The sequence below is a fragment of the Brassica napus genome, chromosome A3 (assembly GCF_020379485.1).
Source record: "Brassica napus cultivar Da-Ae chromosome A3, Da-Ae, whole genome shotgun sequence".
NCBI classification, from domain to species: domain Eukaryota; kingdom Viridiplantae; phylum Streptophyta; class Magnoliopsida; order Brassicales; family Brassicaceae; genus Brassica; species Brassica napus.
Genome location: NC_063436.1, coordinates 19,313,591 through 19,334,497, shown reverse-complemented (window position 1 = coordinate 19,334,497; position 20,907 = coordinate 19,313,591). Strand labels below are relative to the sequence as shown.

At 35.7% G+C, this 20,907-nt stretch overlaps 2 protein-coding genes across 3 annotated transcripts; one reads left to right on the top strand and one right to left on the bottom strand.

The window, feature by feature from the left end:
• Positions 1–1,192, bottom strand: LOC106439657 (dof zinc finger protein DOF3.1-like). Of its 2 annotated transcripts, XM_013881151.3 has the most exons (2): positions 915–1,190; positions 1–796 (listed from the first exon to the last, which is right to left on the bottom strand). In XM_013881151.3, the coding sequence occupies exon 2, from the start codon at positions 770–772 to the stop codon at positions 182–184; it is 591 nt and encodes a 196-aa protein (XP_013736605.1). In that variant the 5' UTR covers positions 773–796; positions 915–1,190; the 3' UTR covers positions 1–181. The 2 variants fall into 2 exon arrangements, with proteins under 2 accessions (XP_013736605.1, XP_013736604.1); XM_013881150.3 differs by having other exon boundaries at positions 1–1,192.
• Positions 1,193–11,014: 9,822 nt separating this feature from the next.
• LOC106439658 (4-coumarate--CoA ligase 4-like) lies at positions 11,015–15,478 on the top strand. The gene is made up of 5 exons (XM_013881152.3): positions 11,015–12,458; positions 13,431–13,626; positions 13,699–13,912; positions 13,993–14,095; positions 14,176–15,478. The coding sequence occupies exons 1-5, from the start codon at positions 11,400–11,402 to the stop codon at positions 14,299–14,301; spliced, it is 1,698 nt and encodes a 565-aa protein (XP_013736606.1). The 5' UTR covers positions 11,015–11,399; the 3' UTR covers positions 14,302–15,478.
• The last annotated feature ends 5,429 nt before the right edge of the window (positions 15,479–20,907 follow it).

Genomic DNA, 20,907 nt, shown 5'->3' with positions numbered 1-20,907 from the left:
TTAGAATTTTAACAAACTGATTTATAAATAAAATAACAAAAGGGAGTAGTAGTAACAGGAGGAATATAATACCAAAATGACATAACATCGAACCTGTTCACTGTCTATGTGATGACTCAAGCCATCTAAAATCAGTTTTGCATATCCATAATTTACGAAAATACCCCTCGTTTTCTTCATCTCAGTTTTTCTTCACTCTGTTCATAGCCAGATCGGTCCACGGGCTACAACCTCCCCCGTTACCCGCTTCACTCCTCCTCAAGCCCATGCCTAACCCCATACCCGGATCCCAACCCGACCCGTCGAGCATGATCCCGCCAAGACCCAGCTGCATATTCGACGCCAAAAGCGAGCTGAAACTCCCACCACCACCACCGCCCATCTCCATACCTTTCACGTCTTGGTCCCCGATGGGAAACCCGTACAGCATCCGGGTCGGATCCGTATCCGGGTTGGTTTCCTTTTGCGAACCAGGATCCGGATCAGGTGTTTTGGCCTTCTTGTGGGAGTTGGAAGGAGAAGTAGAAGAAGAGGTGGATCGTTTTGCGTTCTTGCGAGAACCACCACCGACGGGGACGTTGCGGAGAGCGCCCCCTTTGGTCCAGTAACGTCGGCAGCTTTTGCAAAAGTGACGGGGCTGTGACAGGTTGTAGTTGTTGTAGTAACAGAACTTAGTGTTGGGTGAGTCACAGCGAGGACACTTTAGCTGTTCTTGGTCCGGAAATTGCGGTTGTTGTTGTTTCTGCTGCTGATGTAGTTGTTTCGCCATCATGGACTGGTAATAAGCTGCTGGATCCTGCATTTCTTCTTCTTTACGGATAAAAATTTCTTTTCTTTTCCAGGAAAATTTAGCAAATTCCCAAATAAAAAAAGAATGAATAGATTTTTTTTTGTAACAATATATATATGCAAACCTGTTAAAAAGACAGTTATAAGATCGAATCTTGGAGATGGTGGATTGCAATTTCTGACTGGGGAAGAGTTAAAGAAGAGAGAGATGGGAGAGTAAGTTATTTTGAGGTTTTTATAGAGTGGAAGTGGTCCTTATCGCATAAATAAGACAAATTTAACACTTTCCCTCACTAAGTTTGAGAAAGAGAGAGAGAAGTGGAGCAGGCAGAACAGAGAGAGGAAGAGAAGAGTGTTGGAGGGTTAAAGTCTAAACGAGAAGATAAGCTTTGTGAGGTGTGGTGTGTTACCGACTAGTCTTATAGGACGACCCAATTACAAGATTACCGCTTCCGTAATCTTCTTCCTTTTGATTATTATTTTTAACATTGTGCTAATTAATTATTAATTAATATTCATTTTTTGTAACATAATTAATATTCATTTATTTAATTAGATGACAAGAGCATTGGTGTTGGATTTTTTTCATTGACTTGTTGACTTCTTTTAACTAATACGAACATAGAGTAGATTTTTAGTTTGATGTCATTTTGTCCGAAATTAAATATTTTAGTATATGAATTTCTTACATTAACAAGATTGATAGCTTCTGATAAATAAAAATAATAGAGTATAGTTTTTATCAAGGTTGGCATAAGTTAAAACTTGCGAAACACCAAACTTTAAGCCTTAAAATTTATACAAATATTTCAAAGTATATAATTTTTTGGAATAGTAATTTTTAGATTAAAAATCATATTTTAAACAGCCATATATATAGAATTGAACTATAAACTCTACAATTTCAAGAAAATTTTGAACTTTTATGCATTGTGAATTTCTGTAAAAGAAAATAATGTTGAAGAAAAGGGTTTTTGTATAAATCGAGGGGGTAATAACTTTTTCCAACATATATGGGATACGCCTGTCTTGGTGCCAAGATGGTTGTTTTGGCTTCATACGTTTAGACAATATCGATTATACGTATCTTTTTTGTTCTCTTATACTTGTTATTACGCTGCCCCGAAACAAACATATTTGCCTTTTCCTTTTGATGGCTAAAAAAGTCTCTCTACTCCTTTTGATGGATATGGTTTGCTCATTTTCACAAGACAGTCATTGGCATTGCTCCTTAGCTCCGCAGGCTTTGTAAAATCGACGAGTAATCTAGAAAATAAAAAAAAATTCTCATCTTGTTACTGAAGAGTTCATAACCATTTCTCTGTAGTAACCTTATGATAAGAGTGTATTTAGGCTTCGATTTTTACCGAGAACGAATTTGTTGGTAACTGAACAAAAATTAGGGATCAGATTAGTCGTCAATATTCTCTAAAGATTAGTTGGATATTAGTTCAAACATCCTAAGATCATCTCTAATAGTTCATCCTATTTTTTTACTCTAAAATAGAGTAACTATATAATAGAGTTGTAATATACTCTAATATACTCTAATAGTACTCTAGTTTAGAGTGATGAACAAACACTCTATATATGGAGTAAACATTTTTTTTACTTTATTATAAAGTGAAAAATATAGTACCATTGAAACATTTTTACTCTAAATTTTATTTTAGAGTAGAAAATAGAATGAAGTCGGAGATACCCTAATTATGAAAACTGCATTTAGTTCTCTATGTAAAAAAAATTCGTTTAATTATGTTTCTTCACGTTGATCTCTCAAAACCTTTTATACTCGAACCTTCCTGATTAAACCATAATCAAGAAGACAGCAAACGGAAGACAACAAAAACACCCATTTTCCCATGAGTTTTTTATCCATGCACAAGCCTGACATGTACAATCTCAGTTTCTAAAATTATAATGAAAATTAGAAGTTATAATCCAATTAGCAATAAACCAGACGTGATTAGCATTTAATATTATTATAATTACCCAAATAAAAAATGAAAGTAAACAATAAGGCCATCATGCACTGCCATAATTTCTAAAACCCACTCTGGCTCAAGAATCAGGAGACAATAGTTAGTTAGCGTCCTTGTGAAGCAAGGATGTGCACTCGATGAGAGTGAGTGAGATCATTACACTCAAAAGTCGAAACGTAGCCGTTGATTTATGCACTGTTTGTGTCAATGAACCAGAGCCGTCCGTCTGTCAAGGAACAGATTAAGGATATTGTCGTAGCGTTAAGCTGCCGTAAGAGAAGAGCTGACCATTTTGCTCTCGTGTGTTCTGTTTTGCCAACACGTGGGACAAGCACTCCAGTTCTTGATTCGCCATCATCGCGTCATTTCTACGGCTACGATTCGTGGCTGCTGCTTGACGCATGGACGGCGTAGATTTAATTTGGCCCTCTCGAATATGTATGTATGTATATACAACCAAGTCATATTGTGGTGAGTGACTAGAAACGCATGTTAATTACTAGTTAAATCGAGTTACTAATTTTTCGAAAATTCTGTCACGTACACCAAACAAAGTTTCCCTTGAGGTATTCAAATAAGAAAAACGTTTTTTATTGTTGTTAATTGATTTGGAGTCTTTGATTGTGTGTTTTGCAAATGTAATGGATAATGAAAGATATCAAGAAAAACAAAAGGAATGATATGGTTAAAGAATAATAAGAGAAGATCGAATTATTTGTAACGTCAGAAACTACAAACAAGAAATCTTTTACCAGAAAATAACAAACAAATAAATAAAACATGATATGGTAATTTTAAAATAGTTCCAAGAATATTCCAAAATTAACTACAATCACGATTTTTTCTTATAATCGGATTCCTTCTTCTGGTTCTTGTCCAACATTTTAAACTTATCCAGACAGAACACAAGTAAAAGCTTCTAAAAAACTTACAGAAAATAGCCATCTTTCTTAGTTGTTATGTAATGAAGAAATGAATATCATTACCAGTGATTGCTATCTCCAACCATTTGATCAGTTAGAAAAAGAGTCAAGGATGTTACAAACAAAGACAGAGAGAGCATATAAAGGAGCTGATGATGTTATATAAGCATCTCTGATTCACTTTCACAAGAACAAACCTTCTTTCGTTATTTGAGTATGTTTTCTTCTTTTTTTGAGGCATATTACATGTACAAACTCTTAGCAGCGGCAGAAGCTATCAAGTTTTCTGTTGGATGCCATGCTAGAGGCAGCAATTTGGTTGTGTGGTCAAAAGTGTTACCATTCTTATCGCTTCCAGGAGTCTCTGCTCCTGTTTAAACTATTTATTGATTAATTCCCTTGAGGGGCTAATGCTAAAAGGCACATGGATGAAACCCACTTACCTCTTCTAGCCACGCATGTTGTACTGCTTAGTGATGGTCTTGATGGCCTCGCGGGAGTTGTGACTTGTCTCCTATAACATTTTATCACATATTCAATCTAATCAAATACTTAGACTAAGGAAAAAAATGAGAGAAATAGATTCACCTTGCTAGTACCAGTTTGTTACCTAATTGGGTTTTTGCTTGCTTCCAAAGTTGTAGATTGCTGGAAACAATGTTAAAGTGGGGCAAGTTTATTCCAGTAAAATCAAAGAAGATGATATGCGTTACAAGCATACCTGTAAGAGCCTGTAGCCACTCGCAATCCGTCCCCATTTAGACAACATTCAAACTTATCTAATATGGAATCATTTTCATATAAATCACAGAGCTGTAGATGGTAACGGAAACATGGTCATCAGTTATGCATCGAGTCTGCTGACCCAACTCTCTCTCAGAGTACAGGAAACTGACCTTTGGTCTTTAAATGTTCGTGGACCAGGAAAGTTGACACCGGACCCGAGTCCACGTTGATATCCCATAACTGACATGTTAAAAACACACAACCATGGGTCCAGTTTTCCACATACAGTTAGTTTGACATAGCCAATGCCAAACATAACAGTAGTCACCAAATCCAGCTCTCTTGATTTAATGAAACATAATGCACAAGGAAAATTATACAAAAAAAGGGTATGGACCTTGAGAGTCATGTAGTCAACCTGTGATTATATCAACTGCAGAGGAAACAGCAGGTAACAGTCAATTTCACTTCAATTTAGATAAATGTGATTAAAGTGGAAGCTCCTATGCAATCTTGTAATGGACACAGTCTGTAACTCATGATCCAACATCTCCTCACCTAGTTAGAAACCAAGCTAGACAATCACATAGCATAAAACATGCAAACAGAAGACTTAGTTCGAAGAACAAAACAATCATTAAACAAACATCCAGGAAACCTTCGATCATAGACGAAAACTTTACAATGACCCATAACTTATAAAGCAGAAGCAGAAATGCATGGAATAATACCTTCTTGGACTTCTTCACCAGCGCTGCGTTCACCGGAAACCTGAGAGAATCTCCAATCTAAATGGCCTGAAGAAGCTCCGGCCTCATCACCACAGTTCATTCTCTCCTATCTCTCTCTCTCTCTCTATCACTATCGCTCTCAGACACTCTCTTCTCACCTTACCCCCCCCCCCCTATATTATAATTTAGATGTGGCGGGTTATGATTTCCCACTTTTTCCTCGTTTGAATCAGTTTTTTTTTTTAATATTTCTTCCTATATGGAGTGAATTAGATGAACAAGTTTCGTTGGTATTGCAAGGATCTTCCTCTTATCGAATGCTTTTTTCTGCGTATAGTGCAGTGTGTGGTTTTACAGGTTACACTAGATGCGTTCTTTGAAGAATCTTATGATGTTGTTGTAATATGATTTCATATGGTTCTGTTTTGTGATTTGTATCGCTATTCTATCTTTTATGTTACTATTGTTGTTGTTTGTTTGGCTGTTAATAGCCTCTTTGTATCCGTTTTTACTGAAGTGTAAACATATTTAAGATTAGTGCAAATTTGGTTTGATAAAAAAAAAGGTCATGTGCTGTGTGACCTGGAGCTTACTCAAAGTATTGTATATGTGTTTTCTATTTTAAATAGAGAGGAAACATTTTTCAACAACATACAATTTCTATCATAAAAAGGAAAATGCCAGAGTCCTTAAAATTAAGAATGGGCACAACTAGAGTCTTAGTTTTTTAGTACTTGTTACTTGATCTATATACACAAGTATTCAAATTATTATACTTGCTACTTGTTTTGACATTGCCAAATATTTGCGTTTAGAAGCCGATACAAAACCAATAACGAATAAGAGCTGAGTATCAAGTATTTATGTCCATCCCTACTCAAAATTAACTATCAACATTGTTTTAGGAAGTATATATTCTTCCATTTAGTTTTGGTTCGGTTGATCTCACTTTCGAGGTTGTGAATCCTCTGTTTTGATTATTTTCTTGAGCCCAAAAATACATTAAGCATTTCATTTCTCCGTCCAATCAAATTCTTCTATGATAAAATTTTTATATCCCTAGAGGTCTTAGTCAGGTTGCTGATCTATTAGCTAGAAAGGCTAGGATTAATAATCAAGATTATGTAATTTATGTAATTTCCTGGCCAACCTCATAAGCCATTGTACTCTCTTTGTTTTATCTTTGCAATGAATGGTTTTGTTGACAAAAAAAACATAAATAATGTTCTTATATTTAATCTATATATTATTTAAAAATAAATTATCTATATTTACTTGTAGATAAAAATTTTATATATATTTTGTTGTATAGATTTTTTCATATATAGTTTTAGTAACTATAAAACAAGTTTATATTTCCTTTTGGAATGGGGCCCCCATTAAATCACTTCCGGCTCTGCGTTTAAATCATAAAAGACAGATTATTAGTGGAGAATCTTCTGCTTGCAACTGAGATTGTCAAGGACTATCATCGAGATGATATCTCTTCAAGGTGTGCGATGAAGATCGATATTGCAAAAGCTTTTGACTCTGTTAACTGGGAGTTTCTCCTTAACACATTAAGAGCTCTGAACATCCCGGAGGAGTTCATCCATTGGATCAAGTTGTGTGTCTGTACTGCATCCTTCTCAGTGCAAGTTAACGGGGAACTCGCGGGTTTTTTCCAAAGCAAGAGGGGCTTGCGTCAGGGGTGCGCCTTATCCCCCTACCTCTTTGTTATCTGCATCAATGTCTTATCTCGCATGCTAGACAAAGCTGCAGAAGGGAAGCATTTTGGATATCACCCTCGCTGCCAGAACATTCTTCTAACACACTTGTGTTTTGCTGATGACCTTATGGTCTTCACTGATGGCACAAAGCGATCTATAGAAGGTGTCCTTAGAGTTTTTGATGATTTTGCTGCGATCTCGGGTCTAAAGATTAGTCTCGAAAAGTCCACTCTGTATATTGCTGGAACCACGGCTTCTGATCAAGAGGAGATTCGCAATAGCTTCCCCTTTGCTTCAGGACAATTACCTGTGCGCTATTTGGGACTCCCTTTGCTCACAAAACGCATGACAGTTCAAGATTACTTGCCTTTGGTCGAGAAAGTCCGCAAAAGAATGAAATCTTGGACGGGGAGATTTCTATCACATGCTGGTCGCTTGCAACTAATCAAATCAGTTATCACAAGTCTAACAAACTTCTGGATGCAAGCATTTCGGCTACCTAGCAGCTGTCTGAAGGACATAGAAAGGTTGTGCTCAGCTTTTATGTGGTCAGGACCTGAGCTGAAGACAAGTAAAGCAAAGGTAAGCTGGAAAGATGTTTGCTTACCAAAGGAAGAGGGGGGTTTGGGATTTCGGCCGCTGAAGGAAGTGAATACAGTCCACAGCCTAAAATTAATATGGAGGATTCATTCAACAAAAGACTCGCTTTGGGTCCAGTAGGTGAAGTGTTTTTTGATTCGGAAAGGATCCTTCTGGTCAGTAAAGGAAAATACCAGCTCGGGATCATGGGTGTGGAGAAAACTTCTCAGGCTTAGGGACACTGCGAAGCAATTTTTTCGAAGGGAAGTCAAAAATGGGCAGGACACTTCTTTTTGGTACGACGCATGGTCAAAACTTGGTCGTCTGAAGGATGTGCTGGGAGAGAGAGGCAGCATTGTAATGGGAATCTCTGGAAATGCAGTGGTTGCTGATGTTTTGGGAAATCATAGAAGAAGAAGGCATAGAGAGAGGATTCTTAATGAGATTGAGGATGAGATTGAAACACTGAGGCTCGAACCTAGCCAAGATGAGGACATTCCTCTTTGGAAACAGAAGGAGGGAATCTATGCGAACATGTTCTCCTCAAAGAAAACATGGCTGCAGCTGCGGAATTTTTCTTCATCATGCGAGTGGAGTAGAGGCATCTGGTTCTCGCAGTCAACACCAAAATACTCTTTTTTGGTCTGGGTTGCTTTGCGTAACAGGCTACAAACATGTGATCGGATGCAGACGTGGAATGGTTTGGTTAATCCGGTGTGTGTTCTCTGTAATGAAGCCAACGAAACCTGCAGCCATCTGTTCTTTAGTTGCAGTTTCTCAAAACAGATTTGGAAGGCGCTAGTGGGAGGTATTCTTCATGGAGGGTTTACTACGGAATGGAATGACATAGTAGCGATGGTTTCCAATACAGGTCTATCGCCTACAAAGCAATTCCTTCTCCGATATTCTTTTCAGGCCACAGTTCATGCAATGTGGAGAGAAAGAAATGCACGTAGGCATGGAGAACAACCACAAGCTGCGAGTACTATAACAAAGTTTGTGGACAAAACAATTCGCCTGAAATTGCTTATGGTAAAGGGGCTGGGGCAAAAGTACTTAGAAGAGGGGTTAAGTACATGGTTTGGGACTAGAGAAACAAATACTTAAAAAATTTTCATAGAATTTAGAGTAAATGGATAGCTTAATACAAAAAAGAAGATGCACTTGATGTATAAAGGTTTTGATTGAATAAAATTTTACATTCATTAAAAAAAAAAAAATAGTGTACGTGAGTTAGGTTGCGTTTTACAAGAGAATCAACAAAGTATTCGATCTTCACCGACTGGCCATGCCTAAAGCTCCATCAGAGACGATATTGAGGAAGGACCTAAGAGCAAGACTAGCCAATGCACATAAGCTTAAAATGTGTAATCATACATGCAACTCTTATTTATCGTTATTAAAAACAAAGGAAACAAAACTGACAGGAAAAAATTTTGCTCTATTTTCTTTGTATTCATTGAACAAATAATGATTGTGTTTGAAATTGTTTCTACTTTCTTTAAGTTATATGATTTAACAAAATTAGGTAAGAGTGTTACAAAAAGGAGGAGGATAAGTTTGATGAAATAAACACGCTGACGTCAACTCAGTATCAAAATCTTTCACATAATGGTAGAATATAACACCAACAATTCCCAAAAGAGAAAAGCAAATTAAGTAACATCCATCCCACCAACAGAGGAAAAGGCATCTTAAAATATTGAACAAGAAGACCTAAATGTCTACGATAACAGAGAGAATGAAATCCACTAAACATGAATGAGGTCGTAAAATAGATCAATACTTTGGGTAGCAAATTGTTTAGAAATAATTTAAGATCATCTCAGGTAGAATCATGTTTCAAGGCGGAAATAAAATTCATCATATAAACTTTTTGTTTAATAGGTGAAAAGCTACCTATCAAGTTTTGGATTGAAATACAAAATGATAAAAAAAATTAGAAAACAAAAGTTACAAACTATACACGCACTACACTTTTTTTTGAAATGGAGCGAATATAGATAAGACGAATTAGAGTGTATTAGTGGGAATTGGATTTATAATGAGTCTTAGAATTTTCAAGTCTAGTGTTATTGGTTTTGTAGATTCTCACATTCTCATTAAAATATATTATTATTGGTTTGATGATTTTATAATTCTATACAAAATCATTTGTTATTTAAAAATGTTTTGATTTTAATGATTCTACAAATCTATTAAAGTAAATATTATTAGGAGTTGAATTCTTAACATTTTAACTCACAAAACAAGATTTTGAGAAATTTTTCTTGAATTCTTAGAGTCATTACATTACTTTATTTTCATAGATTTTCACAATATACAAAATTATCTACTTTTCTTTACAAATTTAATAAATCTCTCAGCTTTTAAAATCTACAAATTTTATAGAAATCTAAGTCCCACTAACACCCCCTAATAATTCCATTTGCGCAGTAGAACATATGTTAGGTGAAGATTTGTCGCAATTACTATCCATAGAGTATAGACACTTGAATCAAACCGATTTGAAGTGTGTGTGTGTGTGTGTGAATCAGGTTATGTGTCACTGATTCCTTTCCTAAAGCTCCATTAGGGAAAATATTGAGGAATGATCTAAGAGCAGGACGGACTATCAAATGTATTGATGAACATAAGATTAAAATGATCCAAATGTATATGCATCATGCATACATGTAATTTCTATTCGTTATTATTTTTTTGTCATATTTTTTATGGGCAAATCTCCAAAATAGCACATTTCTAAGTTTATATCACAAAAATAGCATTCAAAAACTAAAATGACCAAAATAGCATTTTATCTTTTGAAAAATTTAAATTTTTTTATTTTTCAAAATTTGAAATCTTATCTCCAAAACCTCACTTCTCAACTCTAAACCCTAAAACCTAAACTCTAAACCCTAAACTCTACCCCTTGAGTGCCATTTTTGTGACTTTTGACCTTAAGTGCTAGTTTGGGAACAAAAACTTGATTTAGTGTTATTTTGGTCTTTTTCTCTTTTTTTATTCGTTGTTCAAAAACAAAGAAGGAAACTTGCAGAAAAATATTTGCTCTATTTTCTTTGTATTCATGTTATAAAACAAGTTGTATTTTTTTTTTCTTTGAAATTTGTTTTGGTAAATTTGGTGGCAAAATGTTACCTAACGATATAATGCTTGATATATTTTCAGCAACTGCCCTAAAAAGCTCAATATAGCATTCACCCAAATTAATAAGCATCTTAAATTATTGGGTGAAAAATCAGGAATAAAATTGCATGAACTAGACATGATAAGTGAGAGAGAATAGAATTGTAGATACCACTGATCATGAGATCATATATAGATCAAGAATTCAGTCAACAAATTGCATAGAAATAAGATAAGGTAAAGGTTTACAAATGGCTACAAGGATACTCCTAATCAAAATCAGCCAGAGAGGATTTGAGATTTTAATTGATAGTTGGTATGATTTGTCACTTAAAAAAAACTATATAATGACAGTTGATTATGCAGAGCTCATGTTGCACGTTCAAGTCCATATTATTTAATATACATGATATTGTCCTATGTACCTGTTGAATTATTGTCATTTGACCCTTTTTTTTTTCTGAATCACAACTTTTTCATTAACTTAAGATAGGTGGGAGCATTAAAGTATTCCTCAACAACTACAGCATTCTTTGCTATCAAGTCTTCAACTACATTTTGATCACGATCCAATAGAAAGAGAAATCATCAATGCAAGAAACACCATAGAGGATGCATGTCCTCCACAATTCCATAAATTTCTTTGAGAGAGCTCTCTCCTTTGATGGCCTTGATGAGCTGTGTCGAATCTGATTCAAACCTGACGGACCTGCATTATTGAGTTATCTGCAGAGTTGCAAAACCTTGGAGAGTTTTTTTTTAACCCTTAAAAAGCAAACAATACGTTTTGAAAAGAAGTCTTCTGTTGTGAAGTACAAACCTCCACACAAGATGTTGTCCCGACAACAAGAAACGCTTTTTCTTACAAAGAAGTTAGATCAAGAACCTTGTCAAGACATCATATTTAGGTCTAAACTTCCTGATATCTTCATCCCAAACCACCTTTCTCTCACTGATTACGTCTTTCAGAGATTCTCCGGCAACGGAGACGGCGATTCCACCGCCACATGTCTCATCGACAGTGCCACCGGCCGTATCTTTACCTACGCCGATGTACAAATCAATTCACAGCGAGTCGCAGTCAGCATCCATCGGCTAGGGATCCGCCAACGTGACACCGTGATGCTCCTTCTACCGAATTCACCGGAGTTTGCTTTCTCCTTCCTTGCTGTGGCTTACCTCGGAGCCGTCACCACCACCGCCAATCCGTTATACACGCAGGCTGAGATCGCAAGACAGGCAAACGCCTCCGCCGCGAAGATGATCATTACGAAGCAATGTTACGTCGATAAACTTATAAACTTGCAAAACGACGGCGTTCTGATAGTTTGCGTGGATGATGAAAACGGTACCGTTGCGTTAGCTGACGGTTGCGTTAGTTTCACGGAACTAACTCAAGCTGATGAAACAGAGCTTCCTAAACCGGAGATCTCGCCGGATGACACGGTTGCGATCCCGTACTCCTCCGGGACCACGGGGCTTCCAAAGGGCGTAATGATCACTCACAAGAGCTTAGTTACGAGCATCGCTCAGAAAGTCGACGGAGAAAACCCTAACCTCAACTTCACGGGAGATGACGTCATCATCTGTTTCCTCCCGATGTTTCACACGTACGCGTTCAACGCGTTGATTCTTTCGGCGATGAGGACGGGTGCGGCGGTCTTGATCGTGCCGAGGTTCGAGTTGAATCTGGTGATGGAGCTGATTCAGAGGTACAAAGTCACGGTGGTTCCGGTGGCTCCTCCGGTGGTTTTGGCGTTTGTTAAGTCTCAAGAAACGGAGAGATATGACCTGAGTTCCGTGAGGATGATGATTTCAGGCGCGGCTACGCTTAGGAAGGAGCTTGAAGAAGCCGTGCTCCTCAAGTTTCCCAATGCCATATTTGGTCAGGTTAGATTGGGTTACTTTCTTTACAAGTTAAAGTGCAAGAAATAGGAATATTGATACTGAATAAAGTTAGCGGTGAGTAAATTTACTAGAAAAAATGGATTTGTGGAGTTTTTGCTTCTTTATAATTCGTTTTTGTACGTTGGACTTACCGTGCATTTGTTGTCATCTCATTATAGTCAACTAAGCAGGAATAGTTAGCACAAAATTATAGACAAGTGGAGTTTTTATGTATAGATACTCCAATAATGAGTGTGGTTGCCAGGTCGGGTTGTGAAGATTTTATTCTGATTGTCTCGTTGGTTTGATATAATATTTGTATATATATATTCATGAACTGTGAATTGTTTGATTTAAAAAAGAAAAGTTTATTTAAATAGAGATTTTATTTTAAAACCGCGTACATCCAACAATGGCTCATCGTGTGAAACGTGTTACAATTAACTTAATATTGTTTGCATAATACATGAATTAACACATTTCAACTAGTTAAGAAGATATTTATATATATATATAAGTTAGTCATAATTTTTATTTTTATTTTGCACGTTTAGCCCATTACTGTGTCACATTCATATCTCGACTCTTTATAAAATTATAAGAAGCACCAATCCAAATAAATGTTATAGCTCATGAATTGATTTTGGAAGTATTTGAATTATAGATTTGACAAAAGAAATGTATTGCATTATGAATAGATTGTGTGATGAACAAGAAAAGACTAACAATTACTAACAAATTTAATTCATTAACAAAGGACGTACCACATGTTGATGAACACCATGTTCAATATGTGGGTGGGCAATTCATATAACGTTAGTTTCTGGTTTTATTAATAACATTTTTCAGACTGGACTATTATGTATTATTTACTGCTACTTTCTCATTATTTCATGTCTTCGTTAGTGGGAAATTGAAAAATGTTGTTGTTTAAAAAAAAATTTGATGACTAAACAAAAAGGAACACTGTTTCAGGGTTACGGAATGACTGAGTCAGCAACGGTGGCTAAGTCATTGTCATTTGCAAAGAACCCATTTAAAACTAAGTCCGGGGCGTGTGGGACTGTCATCAGAAATGCTGATATGAAAGTGGTGGATACAATTACGGGGGTCTCTTTACCGCGTAACAAAGCTGGCGAAATCTGCATCCGAGGCGATCAACTCATGAAAGGTAAACAAACAAATGCTTTGTACGTTTTCTAAAAACAATATTTGATGGTGAAAAATGGTGCGATGTTATTAGGTTATTTGACTGATCCGGAAGCTACTGCAACAACCATAGATAAAGACGGGTGGTTACACACAGGAGACATTGGGTATGTGGATGATGATGATGAGATATTCATTGTCGATCGATTGAAGGAACTCATAAAATTCAAAGGCTATCAAGTGGCTCCAGCTGAACTTGAAGCATTGCTTATTTCTCATCCTTGTATTGAGGATGCTGCCGTTGTCGCGTGAGTTTAGAAAGCAAATCTGAAAATTTCCAAATTGGATACACTAATGATCATGTTCGTAATAATATTTAATATTTCAGAATGAAGGATGAAGTTGCTGGTGAGGTTCCGGTAGCATTTGTAGTTAGCTCGGAAGGGTCTCAGCTAACTGAAGATGATGTCACGAGTTATATCTGCAAACAAGTAAGGTTTAAGATTCCATTATCGGTCTTTAGATACAGCAAACACACAATAATGTAAACTTTGTATGACTTAATATATAGGTGGTTCATTACAAGCGAGTTAAGATGGTGTTCTTCACTGACTCTATTCCCAAAGCACCATCAGGGAAGATATTGAGGAAGGATCTAAGAGCAAGACTAGCTAATGGACTGATGAACCTAAGTTAAAATTGTCAAATGTGTTATCTTATCATACACGCAAACAAAAAAATTGTTGATAAACAAAGAATATTAAATCACTCAACACTACAAGAAAAATCGGTATTAGTAGCATCCGAAAAACGCTATCATATCGTTTTTGTAGCGTTTCGAAGAACGCCGTGACAGCCGCAGCTATAATAGACCCCCCACATATCATAGCGTTTTTTTGTGTGCTATAATAAATAGACATATTGTAGCGTTACTCGTCTACTACTGATTAATCTTTTTATAGCATTGGTTTAGTGATATAATGTATCTTTTCATGACGTTTCTAAAATACTGTAAAATATGTTATAATGACATGGATACAATGCTATGTTATTATTTCTCATTCATATTTTAAAATTATTATTAAAATTATAAATTAATATATTTTAATCCACGTTTAAAATTAAAATTAAATTCTAATATAAATGGTTTGAGAATAAAATTATTTATTATTAAAATTTTGGTTTACAGATGATATCGGTTTATTACAAAAACCGGTTTACAGCCAAACCCGGTTTATTAACTAACCCTAACCAAACCTAACTAAACCACGTTCTTCTTCAATCTCCGGCGCACTCCTTGTTGACGCCAAGACCACCAGCCACGATCACCACGGTAAAGATTTTTCAGTCTCCTCAACCGCGCTCAGCCACCATTGTCGACGCCGAGACCACCACTGTTGATGCCGAGACCACCACCATCAAGTTTCTTCAGCCTCCTACGCCTTCTTAAACTAAGAGCAGATAAACAAAACCAGAATCAGAGCAGTGAGAGAGAGAGAAAGGGAGTTCGAGAGAGAGTGAAAGAAGGAGACCGACGAAAATGGATCTGAGATGCGATGGTGTGGTGGTTGTGATGAGCGGATGTACAATCATTTTCTCCAACCTCTCATGTGTTGAATCGACCCTACAAACAAAACAAATAAAATCAGATTTAAACTGACAGAGAGAGAGAGAGAGACAGAACCAGCGGTCGTCGTCGTCCTGCCTGGTTTGAATAATCTGCTTTTTTGAGATGTGTCGTATGTGAGAGAAAGATTACGAGACTGAGACACAGAAACGTGTCTGTGTGAGATGAATCTTGTTCGTGAGTGAGGGGAGTAGAGAGAGAGAGAGAGAGAGAGAGAGAGAGAGAGAGAGAGAGAGAGAGAGAGAGAGAGAGAGATGATTAAGAATAAAGATAGAGGAGATGAAATCTGAAAATAGAAGATGGAGGAGAGATTTGTCGATGGAAGAGAGATGGAGAGAAAAGAGATCTGTGAAGATAAGAGAAAAAAGAAAAGAAAACATCTCAGCCATTCATTTAATTGTATCCTACGGTGCAGAAGGTTATCCGCGTGATGAGAGTTGATTGGCCCATAGTTTTTCTTTTCTTTTTTAATAGCTAGCCAATTTTTTTTCTTTTTGTTTTTTTCTTTTGCTGTACTATTTTAAATATTTTGATAATTTGGTTTATAATTTTAAAATATGATGTTTGAAATCAAATTAAAATTTTAAATTAATACTTATAAGTTTAGTTTTAAAATTTTATTAACTAATGTTATAATTGTTGACTATTAGTTTATATAGTTGTGATTGAGTTTAAAGTATATGGTTTGAGATTTGTGAAATAGAATTGTGGCTAAGTTAAAACTTGAGATAAATATTTGAAAAGAAAAAGATTAATAAAGTTGTGATTTATACAAGGAATAGGTTTTAGTTTAGTAGTTATTTGAAAAGATTATATTTAGTATGACTTTGTATGTAGGGTTTAAGTTTGGGGTCTAGGGTATTATATTTAGGGTGTAGATTTAAGATTTAGTGTTTGAGGTTTAAATTTTAAATTTGAGATTAGATTTTAAATATGATCAAACTATAGATTTTGAATTTAAGTTTTAGATTTAAATTATATTATGAAAAAAATTAAGTTTTAAAATTAATGTTTAGGGTATAGAAACATGTTTAGGGTTTAGGAACATGAAGTACACCAAATTCCATATAATAGTCTCACACTAAACATATAAACCCCTAAACTATTATATATAAAATATTATATAATAAAAATCCATTTTTATGCTTTAGTTTTAGTGTTTTACACTCAAAAGTATAAATTAAAATACAATTATTTTGCAATAAATTATGATTTTTTACATCTAACACAACTATATAAAATATACGATGATATATAAAATATTTTATAACAAAACTCTAATTATCATTTAAACATGGCAATTTGATCTATAAATAAAAATTTATATTTCATTAAATTTATAAAACATACATTATTTCATATATCATCCAAAAATACACATAAACAAAAACAATTAAGTCTAGGGGCTTCATCTTCAATCTTCAAAAAAATTCCAAAGATCACCTGCAAGGACAAAGCGGTGCACTATACGAATCCTTATGCTCAGTCATACCCCGTTCCCAGAAACAACCACTTCATTAGCTAAGAACTAGAGGCCGAAATGTTCACATGCATAGACCAATCTCTTCTGTAGAATCACTGAATCACTATTCTACAACTAGAAGACTTATCCATTTGGTTTAGTTAAGCACTAGAACTGAAGATTTTAATTAATACCGACTCAATTTTTTCAGCAGATTCATTCACTATTACAAGAAGAAACTCAACATCTTCATTAGTTAATAAGCACTAGATTTCAAGATCTTCACATGAACTAACTCAGTTTTTCTTCAAGTAGTTCATAACCAATCGAATGATAGAAACTTTTGATGAAAACACCACCTGTTCAACAAAATCCCACATCAAGATTTCTAATAGCTACTGCCTACTGTATATATATCAAGAAAACAACGCCAAACATCTTCTGGCAAGTCATTATCTACAAGTAGAAAGAACCAATCTCCTCCAAATCATATAATCTTTGAACAAAGAACAGAAAGCTGAGTCAACACAATTCTACCAGAAAGTTGGAGACTTTAAGGTTAATTTACAAACCTTGATGACGACAGAAGTAACTCCTTTGTCAACACATAAGTAAGTTCCCGAGCAACGAGCGTACTGCTCTGAGAACTTCCTCATAATCTCCACAGATTTCTTCACACAACTTCAGATTGGACAAAAAAAAAGAGACAATACAAACAGCAACTCAATATTAGATAAGTTCTACAAGTTCAATCACGTATGTTCACTGAGACCAACTAAGAAACAAATAAATGAGCAAGTACAAGACAGTCAAAACTCCAGTGGAGACAAACGTACCTTAGATTGGCGGCCACGAGCTCGAACACGGCGGATCTATGAAGCGGTGGAGAAAACGGCGGAGACAAAGCAAGACCCGACCCAAAATGTGGTGAAACATTCAACAACCTAAACAACCAAAACTAGTCTTGATAAAGAACACACCACAAACAAAGATGAACTTGTAAAGAAGACTTAGACCTGCCCAAAGCCGATGAACAAACCATCAAGCTGCTCCTCAGTGACCTAAGCCCAAAAGTTTAAGATAGTATAAGTGAGAATATCGTAAGCCTGTGGAGGAACCATTGAAGAAAGGTGGAAGCTTTTACAAACCTGAGCAATTGAAATTGATAATACGAAAGGAATAAGAAGAAGAAGCGAGAGATGGCAAAACTGATGGTGGCGAAGAGCGACGGAGGAAGGCGAAGGAGCCAATTCGCCGTGGATGGAGGAGTTTTGGGAAGAAGACGAAGAGTCTACGACAACGAGATCCAGTGGCTTGACGGATTAGGGTTCCTTAATTCGACTTCGAACAAGGCCAATGGATCATGTTTCTTCGATTGAAATGATAGATCAATTCTGAATGAACAATGAAGAAGAAGAAGATGGAGAGAATGAATATTTTTTCTTTTGTAAAAAATAACTTATTTTTTTTGGTGCGAATGTGAAATTTCACCAAGTGTTTTTACCTCCAAAATGACATTCCAGCTACGAAACTGATTTTTCGGTTTCCTTTTAATGAAATTTTTTCGTAGCACAAATTTAAAGCTTGAATAGAGTTGTGATTCGATTTTAACACTTTTGGTAGCAGTTCGTGAATTCGTGCTACCACGAACTGCTACCAATATTCATATTTCTTGTAGTGCAATATAGTTGCTTGTATTCGTGTGGTGAATAATTAATAATTGTTGTATTTTTTTGTTTTCCTCAAAGTTATTTTCATGAAAATTTGTACTCCCTACACACCACTTTTCCCCTATTTGCACTCCATACCCTATATCCTTCCAATTTTCTTCCCCCCAACATTACTATTTTCCCCCCCATTCAATGATATCCCACATTTGTTAGTATATTTAACTAATTTACTCTATTTTCATTTGGTTGAAATATGGTACCATGTTTTAAGTATGACATAATTGTAGAATGGCCGGGGGGGGGGGGGGGGGGGGAGAACGACCCATCACTACAGATGTAGTATAAGATGGGGTTGATATGCTGAATAATATAAATACCCACAGTAATATATTTATATGATAGAGAGATACAACAACTTTGTGGTCTAAATCAGACTATTGGTGGTTCATAAGAATTAGCTTTGCAACTATTTATGTCATTGTCATATTAGGGGTAACCAAAAACGGGATACGAATGGATAACCACAACTAGTAATTTGATTAAAAACATATAAAGCCACTCATTGACATAAACAGTTCTTGGTAGTGGTTTCATACTTGCATCTCAAGGTAAACAACCATGCCATCAAAAAGTTGGAAAGTATCCTACTATTGGATTGCATATTTTCTACTGAAGCTAAAGCAACACATACTCTCTTTAATGGGAAGAAAAGTTAATATTTATTGCAACTTCGATTTGTGTTAATCAGGTGTAAGGAATTGTCTCTACCCTTCGTAATTATGGGTTAATGAGTAAATTTCTTTTAGGAATCTATTACCCCGAGTTTCAAGAATTATCCCCTTTTTACAAATTGTTTTATAAGAAGTTCCTTTTTGTTACATTATTGTATCGTATAGTGAAGAAGATGCATATGGTTTACGAATGTGGCAGATATTGGAATGTGATATTCAAGTTTTAATGCAGACTTGAATTATAAGAGTCATCTAAAAAGAAAAGCAAGCTTCAAGTAAAGAGAACTTCGAATTCGTTTGTTAAAGGTTTTTCATTCACTAATGTCCAATTCATTCATGCAATGGTCTACGTATTCGTGTGGTCATCCATATAGGTGGTCTACTAGAAACGAATTAAGATTGTGTGTTTTTAATAGAGGAAAACAGATTTTTTTTTTCCGTCAACTGATTTATATTAGAACCTGATGAAATACATAACCGGAACAAAGTGAAATCCCCGGAACTAAAACCCATACAAGGGTAACTTAAGCCCAAACACAGGCAACTACCAACAAACTGAATGCTAACTTAAAAGACTAAAGCAAGATCATACCTCTACACCCACATACATTAATGAACAAAGGCCAAAGATAATAGTAAGGAGCCTAAAGCAGCCGGATAACTTGCGGAGAACAACATTCAGACAAGTGAGCAAGCGACGTGAAAGACATAAACGACCGAAACTCATCTGAACCTCTGTTCACGATGAAGAGATGAAGAGCCAGAACCACACAAATTAGCATCACACCCGAGTCAGATCCCACACGATACTGACCCCTGAACCCTAGAACCAAAAGAACTGAACCACCCGGGACAAACCGCTCCCCCGCATCTTCATCCGGTTGATCCCACACATCGACCTCTTTATATTGCTTCAAACATCCAATACGAAGCCACTGAGGAATTAAGAGGGTAGCGAAACAAACCGGGAAAGACCCTTACTGAAAGATGCGACGAGGACTCCTTCGCTACAGGAAATGGAGGGGTGGCTTAACCAACTTCATCACAACGAAGATGCTAACCCTGTTCTGCTCACGAACACTTCACAATAGAGGAAAACAGATTACTCGGAGTAAATTAACACGAGACAATATAATAGTCAAATCAATACATCCATGACAAATGATATCACCAACCAAACTTAACCACTTGGTTACAACTTGTTTGGCTTCAAGCACTTCATTTTGTTTGGTCTTGATTTTGTTAATCGCTTGCCACGCTTTGATATTTTTACGCTCGCTATAGTTAATGATGTAATATTTTTTTAAACGATATTTAGAAGATAGTTAAAGGTTAAGTGCATGTTTTCATATCAGGTGATAACGGTAATTATTGGATTGAAAGAAATTTTTCACACAAGCTCTGAAACTTACCGGACAATTTTTTTTACTATACATGATTACATGTGTACACTTTTTTGTTCAACAACATAAAATGTGCAATATGGAGGGTTGAAATCCGGGTGGTAATATACATATCAATAATATTAATTAACACAAGATATTAGGCTACATTTCATGGTTTAGAATAAATACATTATAGTATAAATTCCTCACTTTATACATATCAACTGTTTTAATTTTTTTGACCGATCTTCTGATAAATATTATTTTCTTTTGGAGTAGTCTCAAGGTTTCCATAACAGAAATATAATAATATCGTATTAAAAGACAGATAATATTATAGTAGTTATTATTGACCAAAAAAGCAAATATTATCCCTCTCAAGCAAAGCAGGAGTCGCAATCAAACTCTATATATCTACGTGGATTTAC